Below are 21,146 nucleotides of genomic sequence, written 5' to 3'. Positions count from 1 at the left end.
CTTTTTTTTTTTTTTTTTTTTTTGGTTTTCATCTTGTTTGAATATTGAGCTCTTTCCTTTGTCTTCCCCTTTTTTTTTTTTTATAAAAAAAAGGGCAACCCTTTTGCCTAATGCGAACACAAGTTGTTCTTTGTTGTCATTTGTTCTTGTTGATCCCCCCCCGCTCCTTTCCTGTGCGGCATCACCGTCGCTGACTTGGTAATACACAGAACCGCAAACGCCCCGCCAATTTCTCACCACATGTACTCGCTGTCAATAGCAACATATCCGGCGGTGCTTCTAATCTGGAAGCTGATTCTGAACTCCAAGGATACTCGCTCGACAATACCGATTCGGTTTCAATGCAGCAGCTTACTCAAGGCAGCAATCCTGCTCTTTCTTTTTCTCTCGACACCTTCATGGACAATGATGCAGTTATGAATCAAGCGGCATCGTATCAGCAGAATTTTTCATTTTCTCCCTCCACTTCTCCAATGATACCCCATGGTCCTTACCCCAACATCTATAACACTAGCTCTTCGGTTCCGAACTCGTCTCTAAATAATACCGACCTATACTCGCCAACTGGATCTGCTTATCAGTCCACCGTTTCCACTCCCATGGCCATGCCCGACAACGATGGCTTGTATTTTGGGTCTCAGGATAATCGTCACCAGCACCATTCTCAGAATATGCGACAACAAACGGTGCAGAACATGGCCAACATCAGTCACAACCAGCCGTTCATGTACAACGGTTCCAATAACGGAAACCAGTTGTATTCTGCCCCTGACAAAGAGTCTTCATCAATATCAGCCTTTGGTACTGCTCCAAGCTCATATAGTCATATCGACCCGAGTCGGGTATTCCAAACTGACAGCCAGGTTGCTTCGCCCGCCGTGGGTATGAGACCGGATAATATGTTCTCATTTGGCGGAGATTCTGATGACGACGACAATGGCAACGGTATGCAGGGGCAAAGCATGCAGATTCATGGTGACTTCTCGTCATCCGTGGATGAAGCAGGTTCCATGGGATGGGATGCCTCTCTTCCAGGACAGTTCAGCACACAGGCCGCTCGTTTCCCCGGCGGGCCGCCACGAAAGCAAGTTATGATTGGTGGTACAACGACTGACTATGTTGATCACAATGGCGACTGGGAAAATTCCGGGTTGGGGAGGTCACAGTCGTTCAAGGCTGGTAACGACAAGAGGCGGCAAAGTCTCCCTCGGACGGCATCCACCCCATCGCATATGGGCGTTCAACACGGTGGCCTCGAGCAAGTCGCGCAAAGTTCGCCTACGTCCCCGGGTGACAATGCGCCTGGTTCTATGTCAGGTTTCTCCTCTGCTGCTCCGAGTCGCCCGTCATCCCCTCCCGGCTCCAAACATGGATCATCAGCCAACTTGCAGGTTGCTGGCGGCAGCCAGAACGATGGCGGCGCGCCAACAACTTGTACTAACTGCTTCACGCAGACAACTCCGCTGTGGAGACGAAACCCAGAGGGCCAACCTCTTTGTAATGCCTGTGGTCTATTCCTGAAACTTCACGGTGTTGTTCGACCCCTCAGTTTGAAAACTGACGTTATCAAGAAGAGAAATAGAGGTTCAGGTCCTAATGGATCTGGCGGCGGCGCGAGATCGCGGAAGAACCCCGCCGGCTCTACAGCTGCGTCTCGCAAAAGCTCAACGCTGTCCATGGCAACTGTGGCTGCAAGCAGCACTAGTGTCAACGCCACCATTCACTCGACGGGCAGCACCTCGTCGCCTCCTGGAAGCCGAACTGTTTTGCCCAAGGACAGCGAAAGCCCCGTGGCTACAAGCGTAAGCTCCGGCCCCAACACGGCTGGCAGCACTCCAAACAGCCATTACGGCAGCATGAGCAGCACAGCTGCCGCTGGCGGCAAAGGCGTTGTTCCTATCGCCGCAGCTCCCCCGAAAGCAACTCCAGGCCCCGGGGCCTCGTCGTCTTCGAGGTCCGGACAGGCGTCGGCTTCATCCAAACGACAGCGCAGGCATAGCAAAAGCTTCGGAACTGAAGCTACATCGGGTATGGAAATCGACAGCCCCACGGACACGTCCTCACCCGGTGACTTTTCGCATTCCATTGGCCATCCCCCAAGCATGTCCTCCATTTCCAGCACCATGCTGTCGAACAGCTTCGGGATGGCGCCTCAGAGAAACCCCATCGTCCATGGAGGCATGATTCAAATGAACCACCATCAACCCGGTGCCGCTCAGCACAGCGCAGGAGGGCCTGCCACGGGTCCACAGGAGTGGGAATGGCTAACAATGAGTCTATAAACGTGGGTTACCTGGCACGAAGACGGAATGCCAGTATACGTCTACTATTTCCTATATGGAAACAATGGATGGGGAGCGCGCATGGTCATATCTTTTGATCACTCTAGTCTTTTGAGAGGCGTTGGGGGGGCGGGTGGGGGGAGGTATATCTGGGCCTCTAGACGGCAGGCTATTTGTCGAGCCATTTCATCCATGTCGTATGGTTTGCCCATTGGTTTCATCCTGTTTTCAAATTTTGCTTGCAAGGAATTGCCTCGGGTGGAGATTTGATTCTGTTTCGATGTTCTGGACTGCTTTTGTATCGAGGGTGACAATTTACATAGACGGGCGGTACGGGTTGGTAAGGATCACGCAATGCGGGTGGGCGGGCGGCTGGGGAGGACAGGACAGTAGAACAGATACGTGCGAGGCATCCGCGTAGCGGTTTCCGCGTCGATTGGGCTGTGGGCAGGGTTTGGTGTGTTCCTGATCCCCCTATAAGCACAGCGGGTGGGGTTACATTTTGGAGTTTGTTCAGACGGTATACAGGTGATTTGGGGACGATGTGCCGGGATGAAGACGGCAGACTGGCTACGAATACGCTATCACGATTCCATTTGGCTGCCCGTCTAGATGTCCATGGTTGTGCCACTTTGTGAAGCACGAGCAATGCGTGCCGTGGTGAATGGGCCACAGACAGACAGACAGCCAAGTACGCGGGGATCTCGAGAGGCCCCTTGAGCCAACGTCACGACATGGCGTGTGCAAGGACGAAGAAGCGAGCTCAGCGTGATGGCGGCATAAGTCGATTGATTCTCAGCCATGACATGCAGCAGAAACATGTAATATAACAAGACCAAACAAGCGGGCGGCAGCAGATACGCAACCCTCCAAAACTGACAAACACCCTCGTCCCACGATATTACTCATGACAAAGAAGAAGCGATTACAAAAGAAGACAAGAAAAAAAGGAAAGACGACCTGAGGCCCAACCCCCGGCATGTCAGAACAGAATCCCGAGGTGCCAGAAAACCGGCGCCCTTGCAATCCGGCGCATGTTTTGCAAGTATCCCCGTCGGCCCAGCCAACCAACCCTGTTGTAGTAGTCCCCGACTCCCTAGTCCCTAGTCCTTGTCCGCGGTCCATTTTCACGTCCTCACCTCCCTCGGGTCTTTTTGTATCCTTCTGCCAAAGTCTCCAGACGCATATACTATACCAACGTGCAACACATGAACGAGGTAACCGCGTCTTCGGCGTGCACGCTAACGCTCCTTCGCATTCTTCCGTATGCGGCGGAATAGAATAGAACGGAGGCAAACTCTTCTCGCATCCCACCATCGAGCTGGTCGAGACGACGTACCAGCCCCGTTCATGTTTTACAGCATCACCCTTTGAGTGGCGCATAGACGCCAGTCTCGACTAGGACTGCACGGCTCGTTCTAGAGCATGGTCCCAAAGGGCTCGTTATCCGAGGTGGAAATGCGCTTGCGCGGGCTGCCGCCGTCCTCGTTGGCTGATTTGCGATGTCTGAACGTGAATCCGACAAAGAGGCTCTTGCTCATTTCGTCTTCGCGCTCAGCCATTTGCTCCAGGGCCTGTTGCTTCTCATGCACTTCCTTGTATTTGGCCATGTCTGACTCGTTGCTGAAGTCGTCAAAATAGCCAGCGTCCGTCTCCGAGTCAAGCTCCGGCACAAAGGGGGCCCTGGTTTGTCTCAGTGTTTCCCAATCAACTTCGGCAAAGTACTGGTGGTTATAGATATCCTGAATATTCGAGAACCGACGAGTGCGAGAGTTGATGCAGCTGTTTACAATCGTTAGCGCCTCTACCGCGTTCAGGGCCCGTCTGCCACGCATCTTCACCCAAAGGAAAAACTCACGTGGTGATAAAGTTCCAGGTGCGGTTGCTGAGGAAGTAGTTGGGGTCTTCCCACACGGGTCTTTTCAACACTTCCTTCCAGTGCTTCAAGTTTCGCCACGTCTCCTCCGGCACAGCTCCGGCAAATGGCGGAAAACCAGTCAGGGCCTCGAAGAGCATGCAGCCCAAACTCCAATAATCTACCGTGTAGTCGTACTCCTCTCCCCTCAGAACCTCGGGTGCCATGTAATCGGGAGATCCAACAATAGACTTGGCATAGTTGACGTCGTTTTGTCGCATGTTACGGTAACTCTCACGACGTTCTGCCACCGTTCGCTGATCCATCGGCTTCCCAAAGGGCACAGATGTTTCCGAGGCCTCCTCCAGCTTGATTCGCATAGATTCGATTCGTGAAGGTGCCAGCACACCGGCGGCTAGACCGAAATCGGTCAGCTTGACGTGGCCGGTGGAATCTACCAGGAAATTCTCTGGCTTTAGATCGCGGTGAATATAGCCGAGCTCGTGGAGGGCATTAACCGCGCAAAACATCTCGGCAATGTAGAATCGTGCGTGTCGATTGGACAAAACACCCGTATTGTTAAGCAGGGTGCGGAAATCACCGCCCGGCACGTACTCCATGGCAAGATAGATACTCTTGTCGTCTTGGAATGAATATAGCAAACGGACCAACCACTCGCTGTGGGCGCTGGTGAGAATGTCTCTTTCGGTAAGAACATGACGAACCTCGTCAAGTTTGAAGAGGAGCTTCTTGCTCATGACCTTGAGGGCGCACACCTCGCGCGTGTCCTTCTTTTGAGCAAGGAAAACTTGACCATAGCCACCCTGGCCGACCTGTGTCAAGATTTGGAAGTCGCCATGGCGAAGTCTCACCCGTCGCTTGCGAAGGTTGGCTCGCTCGCGTCCCGCGTATTTAGTCCACATTTGGCTGTGAGTCTGCTCATCCGTCCCCGGGGGGTCAGGGTATTCGGCCTTGAAAGCGGCCAGTCGATTTTGTCTCGAACCAACGTAGGTGAGAAGGTCAAAGTAATAATCGAGGAAGTCTGAGCGATATAGGGTTAGCCAGCCTCGTCAAGGGTTTCCCAGGTTGGCTGCGTTCTTGTGTCCTACTCACATAGCTGTGTAACATTGACTAATCTCTTGACGCCAGGCTTTTGCAGAATCTCTCGCTCTTCAGCCGTCAGGCCTCTTGACGTGTTGAACTTCTTGTACGAAGTCATTTGTCGGTCTCTAGTCTCGTAAAGTTGTTGGCGGGACTTGGCAGCATGACTGTGCTGAGCGGGAGAATCAACATTTCCCAGCCTCGACACAGGCGGTGTGTTTTCCTGGCCTTGCTTCTTCAACGGACTGCCTGGAGAAGTTGCCTTGTGGATGACACTCTCGTCAACATTGATGCTGGACTCGTCGAGCGGTTGGACATTTGTTTTGCCAGGCGAGAGCGGGGTGACCACGCTCTGAGGTCGAGTAAGCTTTACCGGCGCGTCGATGCCGGACGAATTGAGCGACATGGAGCTCTCAAAGGCAGACGGGAGATCGTGTGCACCGGGTGGAACCGTCTTCTTGCTGGGGCTGCCATGAGGCGTGCTCGGCGGATTGATGAAGCTGTTGTTGACCTTTTTCGTTGGCGTTGCAGGACGGAGAGAGTCGTCCCCGGACGCTTTGTCCTTCCCGCCCTGGAAGAAATTGGACATGAAGCTCGCCATGATCTGCAGGCAGCTTTCGGATCTGTTGGCGAGCTTGGGCAAGGAAAAAAAGGCAGGGAGGGAAACGGATATCAACAAAGGGCTCACAACTGAAAACGACGCGATGAGGCTGCTCGTCTCTGCCCAATGTCGGTTCTCGACTTTGCAAACTGAGACCCGGCTAGACAGGGCCACAAGCAGGAAAAAAAAAATAAAAACCCGCTGCCTGCTGTTGACTGTCGTCACTTTGGCGAACCTGCGGGGTGAAGCTGGCTTGGAGGCGAGATGTACTGATGCAGGGCCACTTTTGATCGGGTGCTCATAAGCTTGCCGTCGAGCCGCTCATGCATGTCATTGGGCTGTGGCTTGGACAAAGTCAACAACGTTGCAGGGGCAACGATCAACCACGCTCGAGCCTCGAACTCCCCCACACAGCCACAGCCGGGGTTCATCCGACAAACCGTTTCCCAAGGTGCACATTCCAATCCAGTCCGAAACGATGAGAAAATTCCCTTCATTCTTCGGATCTCGCCACGCCGTTCGACAGCGACGGTTCGGGGGCACCATCCATTCGGCCATCCATTCTCGAGCTCCAAGAATCCCAGTTGCACGCAGTGTGCAAGGCCGTCAATGGCCCCGGACGATGGTCGGTGGTATCCGTCGTCAGTAACAAAACACAAAAAACAGGAACACCAAGCTGGAGCTCAATCAAGACGGTGCCAACTCTGCCGTTGAACAAACAAATTACAACCACAAACACCACCACTCACAAAGGTCACGACGCACCACGTACTTTAAAGAAAATGGGGTCCATTTGACTCGTCTGCTGACCGGAATGCAACAGACCACGGCCAAGGACTGCCCCCGTCATTTCCAAAACTTACCCTGTACGACTCGTCCACTCAGGATGTTCGGCAAGACTTTTTACAGGGTTTGACAGCCTGGTATCCTCTCTGGTCACCGCTCAAAGCTCGGGTATACAATCCTCTGAACCCATTAGCGAAATCTCTAGTGTCTTCTGGCCCCGTTGTGTACCCAGTATTGACGTACTCGTTGCCACTTTATTCTGGCGGTACCCTCTCACGTCCGTTCACATGCCCATCTAATCTTATCAATCTCCCCACCCACCTTCCCATCTTCACTTGATCAACCCAGGTGACCTCAGATTTAGCGGGGTTCAGCTACCCAAGTCGGACCATTTCTCGGCCAACAAAGGGGGTAATCCTTTGTGCCTCCTCGGACCCTAATGAGATCCTTTGTTAGTGCTCCGTACCCCCTACTGTTGGTATAAATATCGCACCGGAGTAGCCGCATCCACCAGGAGAAAGAGACAACGTTTGCCGTTTTGCTGTGCCCTCGGCGTTTTCAGCACTGTGCCACTCCCAGACCAGGACACAATCACACGGGCCCAGGCCCCCTCAACACGAGACCATGAAGCTGCTCAGTACCGTCGCAGGCCTTTCCAGCGTCGCTGGCGCCGCCGCCGCCGCCGCCGCCGCCACGCAGAGCCCACTATCCATCTTTGACAATTCTGTCGAGTCGCGCAGGATCCCGTCAAGCTATGAGTCGGCTGTCATGGGCCGACGCATCTTGGCCTTGACCAAGCTCGGAACACTGTCGACAGTCTTTCCGCAGACGTCGGCGCATGAGCAGCGCCCCGGCGGCATGCAAGGCCAGCCCGTCGGCCTGATGGACTACGTTGCCGACTGCGAGGACGAGGGCAACCCGACCATCCTGGCGCTCAGGATTGGCACCACGTTCATGAACGTCGCCGCAGGCTCCAACATCACCCTGTCCATGCGGTGGACACCTCCGTACCCGCCAGCCAAGCGCATGTCCTTGCTGTCTCGCCTAGCGGCGTACGTGCCTTTTCTCTCGCGGCACTGCCCCTACGATTCCGAGCGGACGCACTCGGATCTTCCCGACACGGTGCCCTACTCGGCGGCCAACCTGCCGCGATTCTCCCTCTTTGGCTACCTGGAAAAGATTGAAGCAGATGACGACAAGGCCAAGGACCTGGCTGTTTGCTACACGGCCAAGCACAGGGATGCCAGATATTGGCTCCCGGGAAACCACATCCACCAGAGCGAGTGGGCGAGATTGGTGGTGACGCATGTGTACTGGATCGGGGGATTCGGCGACAGGGCGTACATTGGCTGGATTCCGGTAGAGGAATGGAAACACGTTACCAAGGAAGACTGGGAAGCCATCGAGCTCCCCGGTGAGAAGAAAGACTGGGATGAGTGGCACCTCGGCCAGTCGGAAGAGCTCTGAGAGTGCTCTCTGACGGCATGGGATCGATCCCACGGGGCTAGAATGCGACAAACGAAACGTCGCCGACGCAATTATTTGCCCTCATTACGCAGCATCATGAGCACCATCGCCATTCCCTCCTGTGTGTTTTCAGCAATACCGCGCAGAAGTAGTTTGTGTCCCTGAATCAAAGCAACCTTTTGCCCGTGTCCCGTCTCAAGCGCGCCCGTAATGGGTGCATTCTTTGGTGATGTCGGCTCGCAATGTTGTCGACGTGTGATGGTGATGGAGGACGGACGGAATCACCCCATCGGGGACATCGCCAGACTAGAACTAGACGCAGATGCACATGGTCAAACGAACACCATTGGGGGCCCTTCCTGGTCTTACCCATCGTCTCCGAAGCTCGTAGCTCGTAGCTCGTAGCTCGTAGGTCGCTCGTTCGCGTTGGTCGGGTCAAGCGAATCACGAGGCCGCGCTGATGTCTGTCTCATGCAAAATGCCCAAAGGCTTGGCTCCGTCTACTCCGGACCAGACGATACCTTCCTAATAGAGATTCTACTTCCGTGCAAATACTATTTTAAGAACCAGCCGACATTAACGCCGTCAGCATCCGCGCAGCTGGGCAAAAGCCGAGCTCGTCGATTAGGGATTTTACTATGAGGAGTTGCGGTATAAACGCAGATTAGGAAGAACAATGGACGTTGCTGCTGAGCTGTCCGTGAAGGACCATCACCCCCCACGGAATTCTCTGTCTCTTCCTCTCTAAAAAAGAAAAAAATAGTAAGAGAGAGAGAAAAAAGAAAAGAAGAAGCACCCAAATATTGCCATGTAAATCCGCAAGCCCATGCTCCGCATTTGCGCCAAGACCCAAGCAACGCTCTCTGGATGCACGACGCTATGAACTCGTTTCTCACGGCGAGGGCGATGGCGATGCAACGATGGGTTGCGTGGCGCGGTTCTCGTTTCGCTGGAAGCTTCCGTGTCCGTTTCGTCTCGAGGGAAATTCCGGCGCCCACGGCTGAGACAAGCTATGTTAGCAGCATCCTTGCCCATGGAAATTCCCCTCGGGTTTGCATCTCCATAAAGGGGCCCAAGAGCCACGAAAGACATTTGCCGAAAACAACGTCCCAGGCTATTAGAACAATGCAGACCAATTGAAATAGCAACGATACGGTTGGTTGGACGCCTCAATATGCCTCGACACCAAATTTCTTCTCGCTTTAACTGGCGGGAATAGGAACCGCTGTTCTGGGAGAGGCATTGCAGCTCTCATAATATCTGGGCCTGGAACTCGAATTTTATCCTCTGCGTGGCCGCACGCCCTGCGTAGAGGATGATGGCACTTTGCATGACGGAATACAATGCGGTTGGCTCCAATGCCAAGGGATGAATGAGTGAGTGGCAGCTCACCATATCCCGTCTGCAACAGTCACTCACTACTACTGCTGCTGCTGCTGCTGCTCCGTACGTACTCAAAATGCGAACAGAGGCTGAATCCAGGAAGGCACACTTTGTAGCCAAGTTCAGGACTCCGTGCGTGTATGGATGATTTCCTGCACAGGTTCTGAGAGAGAGAGCGTTGCAGCGGCAATCCTGGGCTTGCTGGCAGTCAATTCGAAAATGCAACGTTGGAAGTCGTGCATATAGCTGGGCGTGGCCGTAGAGCCAGCCGCCAGCCTGGCAAGCCACAGACTCGGATCAGAAGTCGGTGGTGAATGAGGGGGCGATCTAGGGCTCTCAGCGGCGCAGCGAATGACAGATCTCCCGGATTCCGGAGTAGATGGAGGATTCGGCTATGGAGAGTCGAGTCGCCCATGTACGCGGCGGTGACAGCAAATCTGACTGGAAGGGACAAGACTGGGGATCCTGAACAATTTCTCGAGCTAATACTGAAGGCGGAAGAAAAACTGACGCATCAAGGTCGAAAAGCACTAGGCCTCTTTGCGCAGCTGTGTGCATTGCATGCCTCCTTATTATTACTCCGTAGACGTTGAAAGTCAAAAAGCTGGCGTGTTCAAGATGCCTGGCCCCTCCCAATCGCGACGGCGCATTCTGTATGCTCTATGTGCCGGTACTTTGCTTCTTGCCATGCAAGGAAGATATCTGTAGCGAGATAAGGTTTCTCCCACACGGCAGCATCTTTGCATTCTAAGTACATGGTGATTGGCAAGGTAAATGTGGCCGGAGACTGCACGTCGACGATGGGCCGAAGTTGGGACCAGGCGGCCCAACGTATTCGGGCGGGCGTATGCTTTGTCTACGGAGTACGGAGTTGGCTAGTATTTCCTCGGCCCTTGGTCTTGCCTCGAGTCGCGTACGGAGTACGATGTCGGTATTTCGAGGTGGATGATGAGTCGTGTGGCACCTGTGGATGCAGGGCAAAGGGGAGATGGCACTTTGCCCTTCCCCCCCCGAAAAATTGTCCCAACCCAGCTTCGTTCGTTCTCGTTCTGTGAGTGTTCCCGTTTCCCCGAGTCTTCCCCCTAGTAACTTAGTTGGCGTCAGGGAATTGTTCCGCACGTGGGTCGAATCGAAATCACCTGTGCTTCTGCTCGCAGCGGATGAAAGTAGTAGTTAGCATCCCCCCTTGTTGGCTGGTGTTTGAGAATCGAGGGCGTCAGCAGTCTCCCACGTTGCAGGATGGGCACGACTGCCTGCCTACCTAGGTAGGTAGGTAGGTAGAGTGTTTATTTGATGTACGAATTGCGTACAAAATACGTGTCTTGGTGTAGCTGCCCATGAGGTATCATCTGTCATGCGGCCTCCTAAAGTCTTGGGTGTGACGACGGGCTCATCAATGTGGCAGGGGAATTCTCGCTTGAGCCTATTATTACCAATTAGTTATCGTCTCTTTCGGGCCCCGCCATCGTCGTTGAAGCCTTGTCTCTCGCTTGCGTACTCGAGACTCCCGAAACTCCCCCCAAGTCGGTAAGGCTCCCTATTGTCGGGTGAATGAGCTGCTTGAGCCGAGTGGTGGTACTGTCGGTGCTTCCGCCTCTTGTCACTGTGCCCCTCTCTGTTAGCATGTTACCATTGTCACGGTGCCACCGAGCCAAGGCAAGTTACCGTTCAACTCTTGTTGCTTGGCTCCCTGACCCTGACTGAGGGCAAAGATAGCCCAAGACGCCCAAGCCCACAATTTGGGAGCCCACACCCACTGTTTCTGCCACACGCCACCTGAGAGCCCGGGGCGACTGACCGATTTTAGTTCGCAGTGCCAGCTCGTGAATACGTAGTCGTAGCGGTTGCTGCTCCTCCTGCTCCGTACCGAGTACTGTGCTGTGCAAGGAGACGAGTGCTCGTGCCTCCCGATGTCATCTTCGGACGTAGGTAGTAGGTACTCCGTAACCTGGGCGTTCGCAGAGCCCCGATCAGCTCTTGCCGCAGGCGCAGCCCACACACCCTCTCGCTCTTTCCCGCTCCTGCCTCTCTGCTTTTGGGGGGCATTGTCCAATCTTGGGGTCGCCGTGTCGCCGTGTCGCTCCTGCTTCGTTTGCTTCCCTCGCGCCATCGCCCGCACCCCCGTTATTACCCACTCCGAACGTCCTGCGACTGCGACCAGAAGTCGTCTAACCAGTCGACCTTCTTCCATCCAACGGCCAGTCGTCAACGTCAAGGCACGACGACGCCTCTTTAGCCTCACGTCAACCTCGCCATCCCCGAAACACGCCTCCCTGTGCTTCCGACTGAAACTTCCGACCTGTTCACGATCCGCGTTCCGCGCCCAATTTTGTGCCTCCTTGGCTGTGACAAACGACCGGCGCTTTGGGATCTCGTCGGCACGGCTTCTGCATCGGCGTGTAGCTAGCGGCAGAGTCTCTGCCCGTTTCCCACCCATGCCCCCCGAACAAGGCGTCGTGCTTCAACGCTAGGCCTTCGTCTGTCTCAATACTTCCACATTTTATCGCATCAATACCAACATATTCAAGTATTCGTCGGGATGGCGCCCGCTCGCCCCGGTCAGCTATGAGCTCGAGGACGCCAATGGGTGTCCAACCGCGACAGCCTCAACGGGGGCTCAGCTCGACGTTGCAGGTCCAAAGGCCTCCCAATCATCACCAGCGGAGTATATCGTCGTCTCAACAACAATACCTCCCGACGTCCCCAGCCAGGCGAGATGCAAGCGCAGCCTTCGAGCCCAGTACAGAACCCGCCGAGATCATGTTGGGTCGTCATGTGTCCACTCCAAGACGGCAAGGCTCCAAGTTGCGGCTCGAGCTCTCAAACGAACTGATATCGACGGCCCCCTTATCTGCTACCGAATCGCCACAGACTCTTACGCCGTCTCGCATGGTACCTCTTCCAGACCCTATGGAGACGGATACTACGAGTCCAGCATTGTCACACCAAGATGGCGACAACCCCCCGATGCCAATGCCGAAGCGTCGACTGCCTCAGACCTCGCAGGCCGTACCTTTCACCCGGCCGGCTGCTCCGACACCAACACTCGCCAAGAAAGATGTGCGGCCGAAACCGTACACGGTGGAAGTTCCTGCCGCGGCGCCTCGATACGTAAATACGAATAGACATGAGACCTCAGGCCGAGATCCATTCAGCAAGGGCCTGTTTTCGGGGCATGCGGACTTCTTTCCCTGGTCAGGCAATCATCATGAGGACGAGTGGAGCACCGAAGCTATCCAAAAGGGCACGTGGGATAGAGGTAGTCAAAATGAGGCGTCATCAGCCCGAATCGCCATCTTCCCGTCGTTGAAGCAAAAGAGCGGCCTCAATGCTTTGTCTACTATATTCATGGGTGTGTTGAACCAACGCAGAATTCGTGGCCAAATCACAGCCCCATCAACCTTTAAACCTCCGCCTCGGGTCACACTCACGGATACGAAACGGGAGATATGGCTGAAGGATTTGGCAAACCCAGCTATATCCCTCAGGCGTCTTAGCAGAACAATTCCACATGGTATCCGGGGTAGAACCCTTCTTGACCAATGTTTGAACAAGGACGTCCCTACGGAACGCGCAGTTTGGTTGGCCAAGTGCGTCGGCGCCAACGAGATCCGAGCCTTCAAGAGGAAAGGAGCCAGCGGGGCTTTTGTCCTCGGGGGCGAACTGAAATGGATCAGAGATTGGACTGTATTCGTCGAACAGTTTATTGAATCAGTTGTCTCCGCTTTTGGTGAACCCGACTGGAAACCAAAGGTGACATACGCGTAAGTTTGGATCCTGGGTGTAGCGCTAATATGCAGAGTACTAACTCGACAACTGAAGGATTCGTCTCGCAACATGTCTTTACTCTGAACAACTACTCGATCGCGATCATTACTTGGAGTGGATTATCTCTGGATTGGAAAACAGCCCACAGTCAAGAATCCCTATGTGGATGTTAATTGGCCAGATATATTGGAACGACCTGCTACACTCACGCAAATGTGGCAGGCGCTTGGTATTCGCATTATTGAATCATTTAAACACGGTATGGACGAGCCATGGGGCCGACGGCTAGGCGAGAGGCTAATTGCTGCTTATAGATTGAACATGACCCCGACAGAGATATTCTCGTTCAGCTATCCAGCCAGCTGTCGACGCTAATCATCTCTCTCATCAAAACCAATCCTGAAAGCTTTGTTTGTCCTCCTGCCTGGCAACGCTTTTGCGAGACTTTAAGGCTTGCGTTGCCGGCCGACGACGCAGTCGCCGAGGCTGCGTATAATACCATCAAGTTGCGCAATACGAGGCTCGTAGTTGCCAACACAACCTCGCCCCCAAGCGGCCGTCAGTACTTGGTACAGTTGCTAGATTCAACGCTGCAGGGTCAGTGTTCTCCTGGACTGTCTGCAAGGTGTTGGGCGTCCGCGGATGAAAAGACCGGAGTATTGAGAACGGTAGTGGAATGGGCTACGTCGCTGCACCGGCCCGGGCTGGCCAAGGTATATGTCGCTGCCGGACTGATCGAGTCCTGGGGTGCCCATAGGATCAACGCGACTTCGACAATCCTAGATGCTCTTGGGGACATGGCTCCTGGTGACAAGATCAGGAAGAAACTCACCATTCGACTGGTGGGTGAACTAGTGCGAGCTGGACACTTTTCAGTCCCTCAGTACATGCAGTGGCTCATTGGCCGTGGCGGCCTGCATGGAGCCGACGAAATCGACCCGGTTGACGGTCCCTGCCCGTCTCGTCTTCTGGTAGAGTTGCCTATCCACTGCCTTGTAGAAGAGCAGAAGGCCCAGAGAGGCAGCCTCCTCAGGCGTGCCGGACATTACTCTGTTGTGGATGAGGCAACCGACATCTCTTCGGCGCTTCAATATGTGGATAGCTTCCTCGGGCTGTCAACATATCTCAACGGCCCTCAGCCTTGCCGAAGACCTCTGTCGTTGAAGAAGCTCTCGCGACGAATAGAAGACAGCAGCTGGGCAGTACAAAGTACGATCGGATCTCATCTGCACGATGTCGTAACGTGCCTACTCCCTCCCAGGCCACACTTTGTTATGACTTTAGCAATGCTTGGTTCAATTCGCACGATAATGGAGACAGTTGAGGACTTTTCGATGCTTTCGAGAATTCTGAAGACCTGTTCCACTGATCCCGATGTGGACATTCTCGCAGCTTGCGTCGACACTATTAACGCGCATTTAGACATCTTCATGGCCATAGGTACTGCAGAGACCCTTTTCGACCATTTTATTGAACGACTCAAGGTCATGAGTCGAGACCAGGGAATCGTCGTTCGGTCGCTGCTTGCGTCTCTTGCGTCTCTAGCTGCAAGGTTGCCACAGAGGGAGGATCTTGCGAAACAACTCTCACGCGAACTGGCCCAGAATGATCGGTCCAACGCTATCGACGCCTGCTCTCCCATCTCGGACAGCATGGCAACGCAAGCCCAGACGGCCGAAGATGAGGTTTCGGAACAGATTGACAAGCTTCTCGCCAGTGGCAACGTCATTGATCACCCTACCATGAATCGTCTTTTTCGATACGTCATCGTCAAGTTGGAATCCGGCTGGGGAAAACTGGACGACAGTCGAAGGGTATTCTCATCTCTGTTGTCGCGACTGCGGATGCTGGACGCTCTCCATTTCGACAAACTCATGGCAGACTGGGTCAGTCACATCAGAACCCTAAAGGAACGGCCCCCATTACCGGAGCTCTTCCCGCTCCTTGTTACCTTCGGCTGCTTGTCAATGTCGACAATACTCCATACTGCCAATGCCAGCTCTGTGAATTTGGACGCCACTCGCGATATTGTAACGTCAAAAACTGCGACATATTTGCAAGAACTTCTCCAGCTCATGGTTGTGAAGTTACCAGTTACTGCGTTGCTCGATGCCGAGGAAACATATCGATTTCAAATTTATCAACAATGCGCCAAATTTGAGCATGGAAAGGGCCTGTTAGCTTTGATACGCAACTCGCTTGTTGAGTACTCAGCTCTGCGGATGGCCAGCCAAGCGACTATGCTTCCTCTCGATGATGTGAATTGTCAGGACTGCCTCTTGGAGACCATGAGATTCTTGGTCGTGGCCGACTCTGCAATCGTCGCAGAAGTGTTAAACATGAGTACGCTCCCCCCGGGGGCAACATCCTTGGCGCACAGGCTGGTCACCAGACTTTTATTACCTGAGGCTGATTCCGATCACCACCCGTCATTTGAGCGAATTCTGTCTCTTGCGAATGAATTGACAATGCCCTTTTGTCAGCTCAAACTCAACCTAGACCTCTCTATGAATCTGCCCAACACCCCGGACGCCCAGAGCGAGGCACCTTCACGATTTGAAGCATTTGCCAAGGCTATGGACCAGGCTATCGAGTCTCACAACATCATTTGGACGAGCATGCTGCCCTGTCTCAGCGACGACATCACTCAAAGCCTTAATAGAGAGGCTCACACGAGATTCTTGGATCTGATGCCGTCGAGCAAATCAGAATCGTTTGCTAGCGAAACCACAGACGAGAATCGCATTCACCTTGCTGAAAACCTACTTGGAGTCATTGAGGCCATCATCTCGGGCCAGCCACCGTCGAGGTCAGCCTCTCTTACGAACAGCTTGGTCGACAAACTGTCCGATATGTGGGAGATTGTCGCCTCGCGAGATGAGGACCGAGCGCTAGCCAAGAAGGAGGTCTTGGAGCGCTGGCTCCCCACGCTGCTGCGATTCATTACGCTGCACAGCATTTCCTTGGAGCCATCGAATACTGCCGCGGCAGGGCCTAGCAGCTCAGCCAAGCCGGCAACGTCCACCCACAACCACGAAGCCCGAGCGCGCATCATCCTTGTGCTGTGTGGTCTGCTGTTGGAGATGGAGACTCTTCCACAGGAACTTGCAAGGTCCCTTGTCCAGCAGATATTCGATATTTCGATACTCCTAGTAGACGCTCTGCCCGACGATCTGCGAACACAGTGTGCCAAGTCGATTCTCTTCCTTCCGGGCACGACGGCAAGCACAGCCACCACATCAGATCCACGCCTGTACTATCTCTTCAGCGCACCACGACCGACACCCGCCGAGAACCTGAAGCTCGCACACCGCGAAAAATCGTCGATGCCGTACACGGCCGCCGCCCGAGGCATGGGAGCCATGTATGGCATCGGCCCGGCTTCAAACGAAAGACTGAGTCCATTCGTTCTCCGTCGCTGGGAGATCCTCAGCGAACCGACGCCCAACGTGGGCGAGAACGACACCAGCCTCAGCCTTCGATTGTTCGAGGCAATCAAGGTTCAGTGAATCCAAGTGCGACCATTGATTGCTTTTTGGCCATTTTGTTTCTGTTCCATACTTTTGCATCGTCTGTTCTTCATCATGTTCAACTTGTTTTGTTTCATCGCCCGGACCCCTGGGTATCCCATGATTTACGACTATAGCCGACCGGGAGAATCATTGAGAGCAGCAGCGTACATTGTTTTGTGGGGAGTTGAAAGAGAGCCACAATAGGTTTTTGATATATTAGTATCGGGGTCGATATATTAGTATCCGGATTTGCATCTTCCCGGGTGGAGGTTCTTTTTTTCCTTTTGGGTTTACGCATGACGGGTGAGGTGTGTTGGCGCTTGAGATTCTGCGATGCAGTTTGGATGGGATTTTTGTTTCGGTCTCCTTGTTCAAGCATGGTGGGCGTGGAGGTTTGTATCTATCTTTGAATGAAATAGACTTTCAACATCAATCGAGTACATGGCCTCTATTTATCCTGACGATTCAGGCGACCTGATGTTTCCTTTCTTTCTTTCTATCTTCATGCGCATGCATTTTTTCTCTCTTTGCGAAAGTGATCAAGGTCAATATTTAACATGTTGCTCCTATCGACAGACTGCCTCCGTTCCCGATGATATTCATACACTTGATAATGGACCAACGGTCAGTAAAGACGCCAAATGCAATGGTGAGCCCCGTGCAAAGAAACACTAGAAAAAAGAAATGATGACAACCAATCCACAACCAGTAGCCCGTAGCCCGTAGCCTACCGTCCAGGCTTTCATTCTTTTTTAATCTTCCTCAAAGATCTGATATGTATTCTGTAAAATAGTGTCAATGACTTTAATCTGCCACCCTGCGTCGGCAATCGCGGTGCTGGGGTCGGAGCCCATAAGGGTAGGACCGAAAATGACAGCCAGGTTGTGAGAGTTCATCCTGTTGACGTGGGCGTTATCCATGACGCGGTAGAGGTGGAGGGTCATGGCGCGAAGGGTAGCGTAGTTGGGGTCGGGCAGAGCGTTGATGATGGCGTGAAGGGAGTCGCGGCGCAAAATGTCGTCTTCGTGCTCTGTAAAAGGTGGTTAGCAGACTGGGAGTTTGATGCCGGATAGAATAATGGGATGGCGCATGTCACAAAAGGGGTACCAACTGGCTGCCTTGACGAAGGCGTCGTGATGCTCTCCTGTCAAGAGAGGATCAGGGAGGTCGCGGAAAAACTGCTTCAGGAGGCCGGTTACACTGTTCACGTCGTGGTAGAAGTTTTCCGGGTTTGTGAAGTCCAGGGCGGGGTTAGAGGATTCTGGCCCGGATGTCAGCTGGTGCTGGAGTGGTGATGAGATGGAGGGCCCGACTTGCCTGCGTCAAACATGCTCTTGAGCTTTTGGATGTGGCTCACTGAGCCTGACTGTCTGTAGATGCCCTCCAGACCCAGACCGAAGAGATCCACTGCCTGAATGCACTGGTACACCACCATTGGCACGGCCAGACCGTCCCTTTCATACAAGCGGCTCAGTGACGTGCCAAATACCAACTTTTTCGATGCGGTCGGGCTGCTGCTCTCGGATGCCGGGGCGTAGGCTGGGGGCGGCGCACCACCGTACGCGGAGCTGCTGCTGCGAGGATCCGTTGGAGGCTGGGATGGAGCCCCTTGCGGCGGTGTCGAGGACTTTGGTGACGGCTGTGAGCCCTGAAAAGACAAGGCACCAAGTTGCGGCGGCCCTTGCGAGCCTGCGGCGCTGCCGTATCTCGGGGCAGATTGAGCAGAGTTCCTGCTCGAAAACTGCTGCTGCAAGGAAGAGACCTGCTGGCTCAGCATGTTGCCCTGGCTGAAGCTGCGGCCGTGGCTTTGGGCGTACGGCCGGGCGGAATCAGTAATGCCGCCTTGTTGTGCAGGAGGGCCCTGCGACGAAACAACACCTCCCATGGCACCAAACTGGCCGACACTGCTCCTTGAAGCAACACCAAGGGAGCTGGGCCCCTCGGGAGGGGGCCCAGCGCTGCCGCCTGGCTGGGCAGTAGGCATGCTCTGTGGAAAAGGTTGACTGATGGACGATGGATTGGGCATCAAAAGCTGGCGCAATCAAAGTTAGGGAAATGGACAGGGACCGCAGGTTCCAGGTCGGGTCGGTGGACATACCGGGTTACGCTCATATTTTACCTCCGTGTACGGCTGGATCCTGGTATGCTGACCGGCAACAAAGTCGTTGAAGTCTTTTTCGTTGTCAATGGAGGCAACTGCCTGGCGCAAACTTCGCGGCTGGCCAGCTCCTTCGGGGCCCTGCGTCTTGAACGGACTGACAATCAAACCATTGCCGAGGAGGAGCTTCTCGTTGAAAGCGGCTTTAACAAACAAGGGGTCAGCGTCAAAAGTGGAATGAAGAAATACAAAAAACCGGAGAAAAAGGACCTAAATCATGCACGGCGGGACAGCTTCAACGGACTCACCAAACTTCTGCATCTGCAGTGTCACGGCCGAGTCGGTCTCGGAGATGAGCTCGCGCAGGGCCTTGACAGCCTCGGGACGAGCGGATTTCTCGAGATGGGACTTTTCTGTCTGCAATGACTGAACATGGCTCGCATATGTTTGATCCGCGGCCTGGACCTTTCTCAGCAAATCCCCTTCATGTTGCGCCGCAGACTTGTGCGCCTTGAAAGCGCCGAGGACCTTCCCGCCTTGTCTGGCCTCGCCTGTCCTTGCACGATCATATTCCTCAGCCAGAGAATCGTACTTGGCCTTGGCCTTGCGCATGACCTGCTCCAGGTCTGCTACTTTGTGCTCGGCAGCCAAACCGTTTGCCTTCCACATTTTGCGGGCTCGTTCGCCATTAGCCACGAGTTCCACCAAGTCTTCGTGCATCTGGTGGAGTGAAGCGGCAAACTGTGATCCGTTCTCGGCCATGCGATCGTGGATGAAGACCATCTCATCGTAAGACTTGGAGAAGGTGCCCTGGCGGTGTTCGGGGCGGCGCGAATTGTCCTGAGTCAGACGACAGAGTTTCCGAAGGCTCTGGGCGTGGTCGTCTTCGAGCACTGAGCGCTTCTTGAGGAACAGGGCAAATTCCTTGGCCGAGGCGACGCTTTGCTTGAGGCGATTCAACAGGGTCGGGATTCCCAACTGGTCGCCGTTAGCACGTGTCTGAAGGCAACGGGGAGGCGCACTGGGTCAAAGGATAGCCACCTCTGAAGTCATGACATCGTTGACATGCTTTGCCACTGCTGGGTCGACGGCTGGCTTTGCCTGCGCCTCGGTCCCGGAAGCTGCTGCTGTCGGCGCTGCAGGTCCTTGCTGCGAGGCCCCGACGTCACGAGCCTCGGCGCTCTGTTTGCCATTGGAACTGTTCTCGAGGCGGGTGCCACCGGCTCCGTCGGCGTCTGGTTGTGAAGATTGGGGGTCGTGGGTGGGCGAGCCAATGAGTCTGTCTTGCTGGTGCTGGTGCTGGTGAGAGTGCGGGACGGCATCGACGTCGTCGTCGTCGTTGGAGCCTCGCAAGTCGGCCATGGTGACACAAAAAAAGGTACCAAGGTCAAACAAAGCCGTCGTCGAGGAAATGCGGGCACGTAGAGGGAGGGAAGAGGCCTCCTTGGCCGAGGCGGCTTGTCACCGGCAATGTCCTGGTCGCAGCGGCAATTCGTCGCAACGGTCTCGGGCTCTTCACAGACGACGGTGGGCAGTCAATGGCGAGCGGCCCGATATCTTTGTCGCGGGACGAAGTTGTGCTGACGCAACCCGACGGACTGCGCCTCCTATGTTGCCGGCGTTTGGGGGAACCGGCAGCAAGTAAAAAAAGTCACTCGGTACCCGGTAGTGGTCGATACTAGTAGAGGTCGAATCTGTTGCTGGTTGGTGGTCCTCCCTCCTCCTCCTGCATCAAGGTGGAACGACGAGGTCTGACGCCGCACGCAGTCAGTCCACAGTCCACTGTCCACTTGAGCCAGTGGCGGGGGCGACCGACGCTTGGGAGAAGAGAGGGAAGCGGTGCCTGATGAAGGCTCGACGACGTCCAGGGAGATGGATGGATCAAGGCGGCGACGAGACCACGTATCTAGCTGATTGATGAGGATAGCGGACCACGGATGGACGATTTGTAGCAACGCATTATGTACTGGTGCCGACTGCTACTGAGTAACTACCGAGTAAAGGTTTGGAGATGATGGCTGCAGATGCCCCTTGTCGGCACCCAGGCTCCGCACCGATGCCCATGGGTGGAGAGAGAGGGCTTGCCTGCAGAATTGGATGAGAATAATATTCCAGTATCGAGTATGAACTGGGCAAGCGCGGACAGCGACGAGAGTGCCGACGATACGACGCGACCAACGACGCACTTGCAGTCTGTCTGTCTATCTGTCTGTCTGTCTGTCTGTCTGTCTGTCGGTCTGTCTGTGGCTGTCGGTTGAATGGAGCAAACATCAGTCGGTGGCTTCTTTGGCTG

The 21,146-nt window shown here is 54.4% G+C and overlaps 5 protein-coding genes across 5 annotated transcripts in view; 3 read left to right on the top strand and 2 right to left on the bottom strand.

Moving 5' to 3' along the window:
• MAM_03220 (nitrogen response regulator) overlaps positions 1–2,282 on the top strand; it is a gene marked incomplete at both ends in the record, with an annotated part of 3,422 nt that extends 1,140 nt beyond the window's left edge. Inside the window, one exon of the mRNA XM_040822019.1 lies at positions 210–2,282. Within this exon, the coding sequence (XP_040679824.1) occupies positions 210–2,282 (2,073 nt within the window). The remainder of the gene's footprint in view (positions 1–209) is intronic.
• Positions 2,283–3,700: 1,418 nt separating this feature from the next.
• MAM_03219 (serine/threonine-protein kinase sid2) lies at positions 3,701–5,839 on the bottom strand (the record flags this gene model as incomplete). Its single annotated transcript, XM_040822018.1, has 3 exons — positions 3,701–4,064; positions 4,141–5,179; positions 5,251–5,839. 3 exons carry the CDS (start codon positions 5,837–5,839, stop codon positions 3,701–3,703), a joined length of 1,992 nt encoding a protein of 663 aa, XP_040679823.1.
• A 1,410-nt stretch (positions 5,840–7,249) lies between these two features.
• MAM_03218 (FMN-binding split barrel-related protein) lies at positions 7,250–8,092 on the top strand (the record flags this gene model as incomplete). The annotated part of the gene is made up of 1 exon (XM_040822017.1): positions 7,250–8,092. The coding sequence occupies one exon, from the start codon at positions 7,250–7,252 to the stop codon at positions 8,090–8,092; it is 843 nt and encodes a 280-aa protein (XP_040679822.1).
• A 3,966-nt stretch (positions 8,093–12,058) lies between these two features.
• On the top strand, positions 12,059–16,752 carry MAM_03217 (Mediator complex, subunit Med12; the record flags this gene model as incomplete). The annotated part of the gene is made up of 3 exons (XM_040822016.1): positions 12,059–13,239; positions 13,298–13,502; positions 13,558–16,752. The coding sequence occupies 3 exons, from the start codon at positions 12,059–12,061 to the stop codon at positions 16,750–16,752; spliced, it is 4,581 nt and encodes a 1,526-aa protein (XP_040679821.1).
• A 755-nt stretch (positions 16,753–17,507) lies between these two features.
• On the bottom strand, positions 17,508–20,215 carry MAM_03216 (RhoGAP domain containing protein; the record flags this gene model as incomplete). Its single annotated transcript, XM_040822015.1, has 6 exons — positions 17,508–17,785; positions 17,867–18,038; positions 18,113–18,787; positions 18,854–19,056; positions 19,162–19,831; positions 19,895–20,215. The coding sequence occupies 6 exons, from the start codon at positions 20,213–20,215 to the stop codon at positions 17,508–17,510; spliced, it is 2,319 nt and encodes a 772-aa protein (XP_040679820.1).
• Between the last annotated feature and the right edge of the window lie 931 nt (positions 20,216–21,146).

Source organism: Metarhizium album (genome assembly GCF_000804445.1).
Source record: "Metarhizium album ARSEF 1941 chromosome Unknown scaffold_6, whole genome shotgun sequence".
In the NCBI taxonomy this organism is placed as follows: domain Eukaryota; kingdom Fungi; phylum Ascomycota; class Sordariomycetes; order Hypocreales; family Clavicipitaceae; genus Metarhizium; species Metarhizium album.
The sequence above is the reverse complement of the archived record's forward strand: the minus strand, read 5'-3'. Positions and strand labels throughout refer to the sequence as shown.